The sequence below is a fragment of the Neoarius graeffei genome, chromosome 27 (genome assembly GCF_027579695.1).
Source record: "Neoarius graeffei isolate fNeoGra1 chromosome 27, fNeoGra1.pri, whole genome shotgun sequence".
Classification (NCBI taxonomy): domain Eukaryota; kingdom Metazoa; phylum Chordata; class Actinopteri; order Siluriformes; family Ariidae; genus Neoarius; species Neoarius graeffei.
In genome coordinates, this window is record NC_083595.1 from 51997394 (window position 1) to 52011640 (window position 14247).

At 42.0% G+C, this 14247-nt stretch overlaps 1 protein-coding gene across 2 annotated transcripts; it reads right to left on the reverse strand.

Annotated features, from left to right (window-relative positions):
• Positions 1 to 1033: 1033 nt before the first annotated feature.
• dnaja2a (DnaJ heat shock protein family (Hsp40) member A2a) lies at positions 1034 to 13453 on the reverse strand. Of its 2 annotated transcripts, XM_060911912.1 has the most exons (10): positions 13321 to 13453; positions 8909 to 8968; positions 8125 to 8351; positions 7822 to 7902; positions 7245 to 7378; positions 6938 to 7134; positions 4108 to 4252; positions 3901 to 4028; positions 1839 to 2072; positions 1034 to 1182 (listed from the first exon to the last, which is right to left on the reverse strand). In XM_060911912.1, the coding sequence occupies exons 1-9, from the start codon at positions 13396 to 13398 to the stop codon at positions 1884 to 1886; spliced, it is 1239 nt and encodes a 412-aa protein (XP_060767895.1). In that variant the 5' UTR covers positions 13399 to 13453; the 3' UTR covers positions 1034 to 1182; positions 1839 to 1883. The 2 variants fall into 2 exon arrangements, with proteins under 2 accessions (XP_060767895.1, XP_060767894.1); XM_060911911.1 differs by having other exon boundaries at positions 1034 to 2072.
• Positions 13454 to 14247: the final 794 nt, after the last annotated feature.

The window sequence follows — 14247 nt, forward strand, 5'->3', positions numbered from 1 at the left end:
ACTTCTGCCATCTTTCATCAGTGCAATTATGTGCAATAATATAGGCCTTAAACTATTTTTATGCATACTTGTGTGTATATATACACACACACAGTCTACCTGTAGTGTGCAATTTTTCCGAGCCTCTCAATAAGTTAATTTTTTCTATACTTTATGGTAGATAATCCAAATAGCCCTTTGTATTTAATCTTTCGTTTGTCTAATTTTTATCTGTTTGACATTTTCTTGCTACTGTAACACGTGAATTTCCCCGATCTGGGATGAATAAAGTGAATCTAATCTAAATCATGCTTATTACTATCATATACCAAGGCCTTTTGCCAAGCTTTGAGAAATTTGTCCAAAAATTGCAAGAGGACTTTGTCAGAAGGCAAGCACACCTTCATGAGATCGTGCAAGTACAAAGTTAAGGGCTGCAACTCTGGTAAAATGTGACTGAATTGAACAAAATACGCATATTACCGACATAATGCCTTTTGCCAAATTTTGTGAAATTCTTCCACAAATTGAGATGATTTCAGAAGGAAAACACTCCTGAAATTGGCAAAGTATAACTCTGGTAAAACATGACCCAAGTGAATGAAAATCACAATATCTGTATTACGAACATAAAGAATCCTGCCAAGTTTTGTGAAACTCCTTCAAAAATTGAGAGAGTTGATTTCAGAAGGTGAACACCCTTCCCAAGATGGAAGGAAGGGAAATCGCCATGATGATCTCCCTTCGGACCTTTCGGCCAGCTGGGGATAAAGATGATGCTAAAAGCCCGTGGATGCCATGGCATCATTGGATTAGAGATTGGATTAGCTGCATGATAAAGTACCAAGTTATAAACTCCATCTCCTTCCGCTGAGCTTTTGTTCTGAAACTGTAAACCAGATTCTTTACTTATTTGCAGGTCTCAAGTAAAACTCTTCCCATTAAATTAACATCACAATTTTAGTATGTAATGACAATTTTATGCACAAAAATTAAAAAGATACAGTGAAGAAACAAGAGTGTTTCATTACATCCCAAAAAGAGATGACATTGCTTTGGGAGATACTGTTTTTATTTAACAATTTGATAAACATTCTTCCACAGAAGGTACACGCCAACAGCTGCTTTCCACCTTACTTGTTTCACGATAAGATTTTTTTTTTTTTTTTGATGTTTCAGTGCTTTCCCCAGCATGCACCTGGGCTGCAGATGGATACAGGCAAGTGAAAGTTTTATTTAAACTAGATCATAACTGCAGCTCAAAGCTTAAATGACAAAACACTTTAAATTTTATACACAAAGCTGTAGACTCTTGTTCCAATTCTTAAAATAAAGGAAAAAGTAAAAATCTACAAAGTAAAGTGGTAAAAATCAACCGAGCACAAATACGTACAAACCAACCTAAAAATATGATTATAATGTCCCAAAGGTGTTTATTTAAAGGACTTTTCTCTTTTACGGTCTCACTCACACACATACACACAACACACTCTTTACAAAGAGGCTCAAGTCCAAGGCCAGAACTGCACATTGGGATTAGTTTTAAATTAACTCTAAATACTATGCTGACAGCAGCAGCAACAACAACAACAAAAAAAAAAGCAAGTTACACACCAATAAAAGAGAAATGACCTTTTTTTTTTCCTTCTCATCCTCCATCTGATGTGAGGTTGCCTGTATTGGGAACTAATCAGGAAGGGTGGCAGAGAGGAAAGGGGGAAGAGCTACAGGCTCATATGTGCGTGCACTCAGGAAAGCAGCGAACTTGCTGTTTAAGGCAAACCCCAATCAGATAGAAGGAAAAAAAACAAAACAGCCACACCTTTGTTTATCTGATGTTGTGCAACTAGAACATTTACTTTTTTTTTCCTTCTCTGGATCCAGACAGGTTGGGATGGTCATGCTTACTGATGGGCGCACTGCACCCCCGGGCCATGATGGCCGCTCTCCTCGTCAGAGCTGTCGTTGTAGGCTTCACGTCGATGGCTGCCAGATGAGCTCTGGCTCATGTCGAATTCCTGCAGGTCCACTTCCTCTGCGTCGCCAGAGATTATTGGAGCCTCGGAGCGTGAAGGCAGCAGGTCCTCCAATTCCTGTAAGCGAAGACATGATTAGCAGGCTTTAATTAACAAGCATTCCCCACCCCTTCATCAAACAGTTCAGTTTATAACTATTTAGCTTGGGGTAACACCGTAACATTTTGCCAAGGCTCTTCAAGCTCAATGAATGGTCAGGAATTCACAAATATCTGACTCTTGGGTAAAAATTATTAATAATACACCTAAGCTCATGCATACTTGTCAATTGACATCCTTATGTTGCATAAAAATTCAATTATTCTTGTTAATTGACAAGAACTCATTTACAGATGAAAGCAAGTTGCATGACTTTCAGACAAGCTAAAATCAATCCCGACCTTTTGATACATTTTTATATCTAATAAACAGGGATCGCATTAACGCTGAAATCATGCATTTTATGCACAAAAACGTATGTTCAGAATTTTAAAGGTAGACTCCCTTTCAGATTTAAGTGTAGGCCATAAAAAGAATTTTCCCAACACTCAATTACTTTTGTTTAGTGACCAAAAGCTACTGAATTTGAATCAGACTTCCAATTTTATTAGTTTTTTTTTTTAAATAGAACAATTAATGAATTTATCTCCACGTGGCCCTAAATTCTCCGCTATTTTTTCGTGTTTCACCATGACCCAATTCAAGATACTACGTCATGCATCACATGGGCTTTCCCTGTTCGCACAAGGCATTGTGGGATACAAATTTGAAACAGGAGAGAAAAATGGAGGACGTGAGTGTGTGAATGAAACGTGAAAGAGCGACTACAGTAACGGAAAGAAAGCGAGAAAAGACGTTATGTTATATACGAAGGAAAGGAAACGCAGGGCCAAACTAATAAATATCGGCGCTCAGCGAGCACCTCGGTGTGATCAGCTGTTCGTTTAGCGACAGAACGATGGAACTGTCAGTGCACGCTCAAAGGGAAACCTGCGCATGCGCACACACACGGACTTCCTCTGTCTGCTTGACTGCGCGAAGCGAGCGATTTCATGCACATTATTTGCTTTAATCTCAAATTAATTAAATAACTTCCCAGCCACAGAATGGTCTGATATTTTGAGATATTACAGAAATAAACATATAAAATCACAATGACCACATTTCAGACGGAACTAAATTTCATCGATTTTATGAAATCAAAAGGCCGTCTAGCTTTAACGCATCCCAGGACGCAGGGCTCCTACTTAATTTCCCAACTGCCTTGGCAAATCTGTTCGATTATACTGTTTAACAAACAAAGCAAAAGTGAACAGAACGAAAAAGGTCACAGCATTGTGGTCACCATAAGTTAACCAGTCACAACAAATGACTGAAAAAAAAAAAAAAAATTAACTCCGTGGCTCATCAGTGGGGAAAAAAAAAAAAGTTCCAAGATTGGTGGCCGCACACCACGACTGTATGGCTATATATTTTCCTCTAACTAAGTATTTGGGACTCTCAAAAAATGCCAGGGACCCCAATTTGGCCAGTCATGTGGGTCTCTGGACCCAGAACGAAAAATCCTAGCACCATCCCTACACTATTATTGATTTTATCCAACCTTATATTTTTCTTAATACATTAAACAGTTGATTATGGAGGACAACTAGTGCCTTCATGTTTGTTTCAGAATGTCCACTCAAGCCAATCAAATCCTGATTGATAGACCCAATGTCCCGCCCACTCAAATAGGCCAGTTCACTCAAACACATCACATGATTATATTCACACATTTTTCCCCTCATCTTCACAGCTAAACTTTAAATTTGTCTCCAGACTTTCTTTATTCAAATCATTTACTCTGAACTCTTAATTCAGCATATTCTGCCTGCTCGGAAACAAGAGCCGGACACATTCCACTCACCGACAGTTTCTCTGGGCTGATCCATTTGTTCTCTGGAAACTGAACTTCAAACTTGATGAACAGGTCTCCTTTCTCGAAGGGGTTGCGGTAATGTGGCATCCCCTCACCTCTCACAACTCGGATGGAACCTGCAACACGGTTATTTATAGTCTCTTTGCGTGACGTGATAAACCGCTCATAACCGAACGGAGCACATCGCTCACTCACCTGGCTCGATGACTTTACCAGCTGGATATTTCACCACAATCTGTCTGCCATCCAGATGTTTCAGGACGAACTGAAAACCGCAGAGTGCTTCGACCAGGCCGATCTTGTGGGTCATGTGCAGGTCGTGTCCGTCTCTTTTATATGTCTAGAAAAAGACAGCGAGATGATTACAGAGCATGGTAGACTCTCGCATCAGCTGCACTGATAGACGATCTGATTAGAACGCAATATTGGACAAACAAATATAAGTCAAACAAAATTAAAGCTGCTTTAGATGATTTTTTTTTTTGTCCCCTGAAAATGTTTCAAACATTTAAGTTATTGGGCTCGACATTGGAATCACTTTCAACAACTTGACCCCACCGTCCTATGTTCAGAAAGCTCCGCCCCCAGGAGCCCAATCCAAGCACAAATATGTATTCCGGACCAGAAATCAGCTTTCCACATACATTTTCTCAGCCACTTAATACTTGTGCTGAGGTCATGGCTTAACCTCCTAGGGCTTAGCGGTCACATGCGTGGACAGCACTTTATGGAAATTCGGAACAAGAATCCACATAATGTGGACATACTTTTTCTCTAAAAGTACATCTTATCAAAAGATGATGCTTAGTTTTTATTCTAATCAGGTTCTAATAAGCCCAAATAGCAAAGAGAAATAAAAAATGCATGTAAAAAAAACAGCTTGGGCCTTAGGAGGTTAAACAATTATCTTCTTATGCTCGATTTATTTATTTAAAAAGGGGGGGGGGGGGGGGGGGGGGGGGTGTTACATTTTCTGACATCTCTCAAAACAGTCAATTTCCCCTACAGTCATCAGTGCATCCAAACACCACCACTGTAACTGTCTCTCTAACTGCACGACATTTACATGTACTTAAACTTAACTGCTAAAAGCACCCACTTTGCATTTATTTATTTACTTACTTAATAATAATTAAAAAAAATAAAAAAATAAAAAAAAACACCCAAACCCACAGAACATGTGGTTGCCTATCATGCCGCCTTGATATTGATTGAACAGTGAAGACTGTGCTAAAATAGCACGTCCCCTTAAGCCCTCTCTCATGGGTTTCCATGAAAGCTTGCGTCAGCATGATCTGCCAGGCTATTTTGAAGAGGGCTTCAGAAGCTTCTAGGCCTGGAGGTGACAGGAACAGAGGCTGCGGCTACGAGTCAGACAAAGAGGCGTCAACATCCGAATCAAACGATTACCAAGCTTGAAGACAAAGTAACTCATACGATCAAAATAAACCATTGGCACTGGACCACTCTCCATACACTATTACATGCTTCATCTAACAGACCTGTCACGAGCTACAAGAGATTAAGGAAAATATTTTGAAAAACTATTTGTCATTATGACCCCAAAGCTTTCACACCAGTTCAGCTCTTATGCAACATAAAACGAAGAAATTTCATTTCCAAAACAGATGAGTGCCTGTGAGCAGAAACTAGTGATGGGTGAGATTGGGAGAACAAACCATAGCATGGTCATGACACTCCGTCACCAACACTCACACGGTTAGCGATCTGTGTACAGCACATTAGCCTCAGCCTGCTGCATCTATCCAGCAAAGCCATACTGATACGCCAAAGCCAAAAGTATCTGGACACATGATCGGTTTTCCTCCCAAACTACTAACTGGAACCAAGAGACCCAAACCTACTCCAGCATGGCAATGCTCCTGTGCACAAAGCGCGCTCCGTGAAGACACAATGTGGAAGAACTTGAGTGTCCTGCACAAAGCCCTTTGGGATGAACTGGAACATTCTACTTGGTTCTTTATTGTATTTACTCCGATAAGGATAGAAACATGGGGCGGCACGGTGGTGTAGTGGTTACCGCTGTCGCCTCACAGCAAGAAGGTCCGGGTTCGAGCCCCGTGGCCAGCGAGGGCTAGCCTGGCTAACGCGACTTCAAAGCTCTCCAAGCTATTGGTCTGGCCAAGATATTAAGCCCAACCGTTTCCCAGAGCCCGTGGTTGACCCGCCTCCCTGAAATGCCTCAGTTTGCTACTGGTCGAAGCCAGAAAGGGCTGTGACGAAGCTTAAACCAATCACATCACTCTTTCCTCTGACGTATGCAACGCGACGGGGCTAACTGGTAGATTAAACTCTTACCGAAGCCGGTCGGGAGCAAGGCGAAAACGTCCTTCCTTTCAATAAATACCTCCAGGGCTGCTCTTTGCTCCGTTTTCAATGAGAACTTCCTGTTGAATGCTTTCAGCATCTATGCATAATAGATGCGGAAGCGTGAATGAAGCGTTTCCAGCATAGATTCTGTAAACAATCTATGGCTTCCGGTTGCAGTTCTACTACGTCAGTGCCTTGAACACGCCTCTACCCAGGGCCGTTGGAGATGCTCAAAGTTGATTGGTTCCCGATTTTTCGGGAGCTTGGAAGAGCTGTAGATAGCTTGCCTGGCCAGACTAAGCTCGCAACAGGCCCTCATGTTGCGTCACGCTTAGGATGGGCGGGCCCAGGCTAGGCGAGGGCCTTTCTGTGCGGAGTTTGCATGTTCTCCCCGTGTCCGCGTGGGTTTCCTCCGGGTGCTCCGGTTTCCCCCACAGTCCAAAGACATGCAGGTTAGGTTAACTGGTGACTCTAAATTGAGCGTAGGTGTGAATGTGAGTGTGAATGGTTGTCTGTGTCTATGTGTCAGCCCTGTGATGACCTGGCGACTTGTCCAGGGTGTACCCCGCCTTTCACCCATAGTCAGCTGGGATAGGCTCCAGCTTGCCTGCGACCCTGTAGAACAGGATAAAGCGGCTAGAGATAATGAGATGAGGATAGAAACATGCTGTGGTGGCGTGGATGTGTAGCATACCTCATGCTCCTTCTCCTGCAAGACAAGGACGATATCTCCAGGCTCGACGCCTGGCGCCTGATCTGCTTCTCCACCGAAGGTGATCTTCTGCCCGTGTTTCATGCCTTTGTCCACGTGCACCTCCAAGATTTTTACCTCCTTCACCACTTTCTTCCCCTCACACTTTTTACAGCGGTCTTTCTCACTGATCACTTCACCTACAAAGAGAAACATTTCGCTGCTTATAAAATGGTTCAATGTGCAAACAGCTATACTGACTATAAAAAAAGTTAGCAGGGTCTGGGCTCTACTTCAGTTGGTCATTTACCTTCACCGTTGCAGTCAGTGCAGACGGACTGCATCTGTTGGACCATGCCAGGAGCCAGCTGTCTGATCATGATTCGCATACCACGCCCCCTGCAGGTTGAACACTTCTGCACTGCGCCAGTCTTCCCGCCCTGGCTGCAAACACAGAACAAAAATAAACAAACATTTATAAAACGAAAAATTCTCCTTATTGAAGCAAATATGAATTACGTACATTTTAACAGCTCATTCTAATACACTTTCTTTAGTAACAGCTCGATGTATGGACTTTTAGGATGGACACGCCACAAACGGATTAAAAGTGCATATAACTGTTGAAGTTTTCTGTCAGGAAACAAGTTTATGGAATATTGGAAAGCTGTGACCAAATTTAACATCTTCAGAAGTGAGGAGCTTTACAGTTTCTCAGTAGCATGACATGCTGGAGATTTTTTTTGTCTCATTAACCTCAGAGAGTGTATATATATATATATATATATATATATGGGGGGGGAACAAGCAAAAAACCCCAAAAACAAACAAAACAAAAAACAGGCTGTGCTTTCACCAAGTAGACAAAATTTATTTCCCATACTTACCCATTACAAGTGCTACAAAGGACGTTCTTGCTCAGTTGTAATTTGGTTGTTTTTCCATTATACAGATCTTCAAGTGATACCCTTAGATAGAGAAAAAACAAGTTATACAGCAAGAAAACTAATTTATTCAAGTCAAAATCATTAACATACTATGCACTATTAAAAGACCAGTTCCTTTAAAAAAAAAAAAAAGATCAGCACTAAAAATAAAAACAGGGTAATGTTATTGGAAGTTGAAGGACAATCCACTACAACACTTCCACTTCTCCACGTCACTCGGCTAATGAAACCGCAATGACTCACTTGAGAGGGTGCACCATGTCCTCCCCTCTCCGCCGGCCACCGTTCCGGCTGCGCCCCTGACCACCCATGAAGCCAAAGAGGCCACCACCGAAAATGTGAGAGAAGATGTCATCCATGCCAGGTCCTCCTCCGCCTCCTTCTCGCAGGCCTTGCTCTCCATAGCGGTCATACAGCTCTTTCTTCTCTGGGTTGGTCAGCACTTCGTAAGCAAAGCTGATCTCTTTGAACTAAATGTAAACGAGATAAAAAGCTCATTGCTCAGCTATTTATATTCACTAACCTGATCGCAAATAATTCCATTTCAGAAAAGTACAATTTTGGCATGATGAAGCTTTTAATAGTGGAAATTAAATATCAGACTTAATTATTGCTCACTGCTTTGCAGTTGCATCAGTTATTCAAATGAAGTTCATTTCCTTTGAACTATCTCCCGAATCTTTACTACTGCGAAATCCTTTATTCTGTTATTTTGTTGTTACGGAGCTAGATGATGCAAGAGCTCAGAAACATTTACTTTATTTATTTATCTTTTGGCTACAAACAATCCAGAGAATCATAAATATGTTTGTCTATAAAAGAAAGTCATTTGAACTTCTGAAGCTGGGAAAACACTAAAAACTAATGTTCCTCAAAACCGACGTTCATCTGAAGCTTTATGGCAAAATCCATTCTGCGTTTTATTTTGCTTCATTGTTTGCTTTTAATCCCCAGGTCCATAAACAAACTCCGATCAACACTGCATTTCACTTCTAATAAGCAGTACAGCTTGTACACAAATCCTTACCTTATCTCCAGCATTTGGGTTCTTGTCAGGGTGATATTCCTTGGCTAATTTGCGGTAGGCCTGAAAAACGTACACAAGTGGTTTTTAAAAACAGCTCTTGTTAACATAAGTGAGAGTCATGTCTATGACAGAGCATCTTCAACTTTGTCCATTTCCAGACCTGTGAAACTGGTCCACCATGACAGCAAATTATCTTCTATTACAAGAGTTAGGTTGTTCATTTAATGACAAAACTACTGAGTTTAATTATTTTGGAAAACGACTACACAGTTATCAGTATTTTTTCCAGACACAACATACAGCCATCATATTTTTTTATTCCTTTTGTGTTTAAAAAAAACAAAAAAAAAAAAACACAAAACTGACGATCATTAAAGCATCAAAAGATAAGCATGTGTCATTACATCATTATTAAACCTAGATTAATCAGACGGATTTATATTTACTTCAAAAGCGACCATGATGATTGTGATAAAGGTCCACATTTTTGTACGACTGCTATTAACAATTTAAGAACCAATGTGCAAAGCAAGAATTATTTTTGATCCAGTAGCTTAAAACGAACCAGAATAGGAATGATATCTTCAGATAAACAAACACTTCAACAGGGTCAGTTATAAATTTCTATGATGGATACTATCGGTAAGGTCGTCTAGTCTGGTCCGGAATATCAAAACTGCTCACATTTGGGGTTGAGTCATGAACCTTAGTCCAGACTTTCATTCCAGCTACACAGGAGTCACACCTGACCCCAGCTGTTTAAAACTTAACCTTTCTCTCCAAATCAACCATCAAATGTGTCTCATTCAGCTGGAATAAAATCCTACAGCAACGCCAGGCCTTTAATACGACTCAAGACGCCTGACTAAAACAGTGGCTATTTTAGTTTAAATTTGTCAGTGCTTCCCGTTTAAACAGCTGATGTTTAATATGTCTGTACCAAACGTTTCATTCTCTCTCCTATTTAACATGATGCCAGCTTAGTGACTGTTAGATTTGGCAAGAGTTAGATCGTGCTCAACTTGTGAACAGGAGAGCTGCATGGGCGGCACGGTGGCGTAGTGGGTAGTACGGTCGCCTCACAGCAAGAAGGTTCTGGGTTAGAACCCAGTGGCCGGCGATGTGGAGTTTGTATGTTCTCCCTGTGTCTGCGTGGGTTTCCCCCAAAGTCCAAAGACATGCAGTTAGCTTAACGTAGGGCAGCCTTGGGCTGAAGTGCCCTTGAGCAAGGACCCCTGACTGGCTGCACACTGCTTCAGATGGGTTAAATGCAGAGGATGAATTGAAGCGAGCATGTGACAAATAAAGGTTTCTTCTTTATTACTGGTATGTAAAACCAACTTAACCAAGTGACACTGTTTACAACTCTCTTCTTGACAATAATATAGCAGTAAAAAGCAATTTGCAACTATATTCTGTGTACATTTCTCGACTCTTCACTGCCACAGCTTCAACTTTGAAGACAATCTTGAATATTTAACAGCTTATGTAAATTAATAAATATTCATTATACATGACATGACAAATACTGTATTTTGGGGACTATAAGGCGCACTTAAAGTCCTTAAATTTTCTCAAAAATTGACAGCGCGCCTTATGTATGATTACTTGTTGTGCTTACTGACCGATTTTATGTGGTGCAACACGCTTGAAAATTTGTTGAAATGCGCAAGTACGACTTTGGTAAGCAACAAAGCCGCTCCGCTCAATGGATATTCGGAGCATTACGGTACGCTGTGTCACTACCTGATCGGCCCTGTAACAGGACCCCTGAGCAGTCTACAAGACTGCCTGACTGTAATGTCTAAACTAGAAGTGCATTCATGTAAGGCAGCCTGGGCCCGGAGTACACGCTAGCAACAATAAACCAATCAGACAACAGTATTTAGTACGCTTACCCCCACCGCTTTTATACGTAATATACGTACTGTGCTTCAACATTATATTACAGTACATTTGTGTGTACTAGGGATGGCGAAAACTAAAAAAAATCTTGACCGACCACCGAGCCTCATTAGCCGGTTAACCTACGAGTTTAGTAATTTGTAAGCTAAAAAGTCTGTCTCTACACTTTTCTTTCGCCGAGTGGCAGCTGTCTTCAACTGGGGCGGAGGGCAGGACATGACCGAATGGGCGTTTCTGATTTGTCAGCTGTCGTCCTTACACCGCATGGCATGCCCCAAGTGTTTACAACACAGATTTCCAGGTTCTCCGCTCCAAAACGATTTTTTTTAACTGACAACCAAAAAAAAAAAAAAAGAAATTAACCGGTTGACGTTGATTCGGTCAACCGGTCATCGGTTAACATCCCTAGTGTGTACGTAAAAGGACCCCCAAAATGGCACCTGTTAAGAGGCATGCTTACGAAGCGGGTTGGAAGAGGAATGAATCAATAATGCCGCTTTTCCACTACAAACGCGGCTGAGTCGGGCTGAGCCATGCCGTGCTGAGTTGGGCTGAGCGGGGCTGTTGGAGTTGCATTTCGACTACAACCGCGCTGAACCGTGCTGGCTGGAAGTGGGTGGACACATTGGGTGGAGTTAGCGAAAGTGGGTGGACGTCACGTGATGTCGTTAAGCAGCGCAAACAGTGACATCAGTGATCTTTTAAGCGGTAGTCTCACGACCCGAATAGTAAACAATAAACATGGAGGACATGGAGTCGTTAGTGTTGCTGGTCTTGGTGCTGTGGCCAACAGATACTGGCAAGAGCGTATAGATGAGGCGAGGAGGCGCATAAGGCTTCAGAAATTCTCGTAATTCTTCTTCTTCCGGGTTTACGGTGTTTACAGATCCCAGCGCGCTCGCGGGGCCTGTGTGGGCATGTGAGGACACTCCTCCTCACCAATCAGTGCACAGGGGAGTGTCTGCTCACGCCCCCAGCCTCACTCGGCTCGGTTTAGCTCGCTTCAGCCCCACTCCAAAACCGTGCGAGTTTTAGGGGCTAAGCAGGGCTGAAGTGAGCTGAGTCGTGCTGGTTTTTGGTAGTCGAAACGCGAGCCGTGTCGGGCTGAAGTGAGCTGAAAAAGGGTAGTGGAAAAGGGCCATAAGTGAGTGCATTTTTCTGTACCGGTATTTCTTGTTACAACTGAGTGGAATAAAGTTTGATTTACCGGACTGTGTTGTTTTGCTTAATGCGCCTTACAATCCAGTGCGCCGTATGTGTGAACACAGACACGTTAATTCACAGTGCACCATATCGCCCGAAAAACACGGTATTTAAATTGCTCGCCAATTAGTCTAGACTGTGACGTCATACAGTTCTAAATCGAGTTCTAAATCTTGGAGATGGCCAGATCGGATCTGGTTTTGTGCACGCGCCAGTCAGTGAAAAGGTGCGAGTGTGAACAGTAATGTTTAAACACACACAGCGCGAGCGCATGTTGTCCGAACAAACCGGATATTTCACAATGAACAACTTCTGCTCGCGTCACTCGGATAATTAGCCAGACTTCCCAACAGCAAAGAAAACGTCCGGCTTGATGATGAGAGTTAGCTAGTTTTATCTGTAAACATGATTAAGAGCTCAGTATGAGGTTTATTAAACTAGTTTCTGACATGACTGGGACAGAGAAAGAAATCAGGCCTGCTATGCTAAAGCACATCAAGCTAGCTATTTAGCTCGCTAACTACACACCTATGATTTTTTTTAAAGTTCTATTATCCAGGAAACATCTCGTCAAAAATATACACACCCTAAACACAAAGCTGTGTGTGAAATAAGTTAACTTTACTTCTTATAAACAACAATGTGTTGATTTAAGAACTGCGTTTGTGCCCGAGTTGACCCATTTTCTGTTGTTGTTAAAATGACTTGTTTATCCAATAGTAGAGAAATATAAAGCCACTCATATAGACTAAGTGAGTCAGTAAATATTAGGTTTTTATGTATTATTATTTATTTCTGTAATTTCTCACAGGAGAAAGCGGTTTGCTAGTAAAAGCCGGTGTACAGGCCGGTTTAACACCGTTATGCTAACCACGCTAAAGTTAACAAGAAACATCTAGCCAATTAAAGCTCTCTAAATGCAGAAACAGAAAATCAAATAAAGTAAAAAATTTTCACAAAATAACGTAAAATAAAAGCGTATTTATGCTTTTTTTTTAAATCACAGGTGCCGGTTAGATCTACTAGGCCTCGTTGTACAGCGTTAACAAGGGCCGCATCCGAAATCACTTCCTAGACCACTACGTAGTGCGGACACAGCAATACAGTCAGACCCTACTTAGTGCACTCAGATATGAAATACACGGCAATTCGGAATACAGCACCTACTCTTGCTAGCTAAGTGGCTAATCCCGTCCTTCCTGATTCGGAAAGCCACACACCGGAGTCGGGTTTGAAATAAAGCAGTGCGGCGGCGTTTCTCGATCGTAAACCGACAGCAATCGATTTCTAACACTTTAATTTACCTTTTTGAGCTCGTTTTCAGACGCTGAAGGAGACACGCCGAGAATGTCGTACAGTTTTGTGTCGGCAACGTTCGCCATGGTGAAACTCAGAGCAGGGAGGTGAAGCGAGGAAACAAGCGCATGCGCAATGAGACTACTTTAACCTCCTGTCGGGAGGGAGATGTGTGCGCATGCGCGGTGTGAAGTTTTTAATGCTTCCTTCAAGATCTCTTTGAGTTGTGGTGAAAAGGCGTTTCCGAAATGGGTTGTGCTGAAGATAAACTTCCAGTCCAGTGGGGTTTGTTTGTTTGTCATTCATATTATATACCTTTGAGAGGAGTGTTGTTTCTTCAGGACCATAGTGCACATACAAACACAGTGGCATATTACACAGGATTATGTAAAGTGCAAACAATACAATAAAATTTATACATATGACAGTAAACACACAGGACAGTGTGCGTCAACTAGACAGGACAACAGACCAGTGTTGAGTGGGGAAACCTGTGCAAAAAATACCCGTAAACAATACACCATGGAAGCAGCAATAAGAGAGTCATAACAGTAAAATTCTTCACAAAAGGAACTTCAAAACCACAAATGTTATGTTCAGAAAATTAGCTCAAATGAAGTTTCTGGCATATTGAATTCAAGTGGGAAATATTTCCAGCACTCTGAAGAGCCAACTGGAAATCACAATGCGACACTCAGTCTAAAAACTCATCTCATCTCATTATCTCTAGCCGCTTTATCCTTCTACAGGGTCGCAGGCAAGCTGGAGCCTATCCCAGCTGACTACGGGCGAAAGGCGGGGTACACCCTGGACAAGTCACCAGGTCATCACAGGGCTGACACACAGACACAGACAACCATTCACACTCACATTCACACCTACGGTCAATTTAGAGTCACCAGTTAACCTAACCTGCATGTCTTTGGACTGTGGGG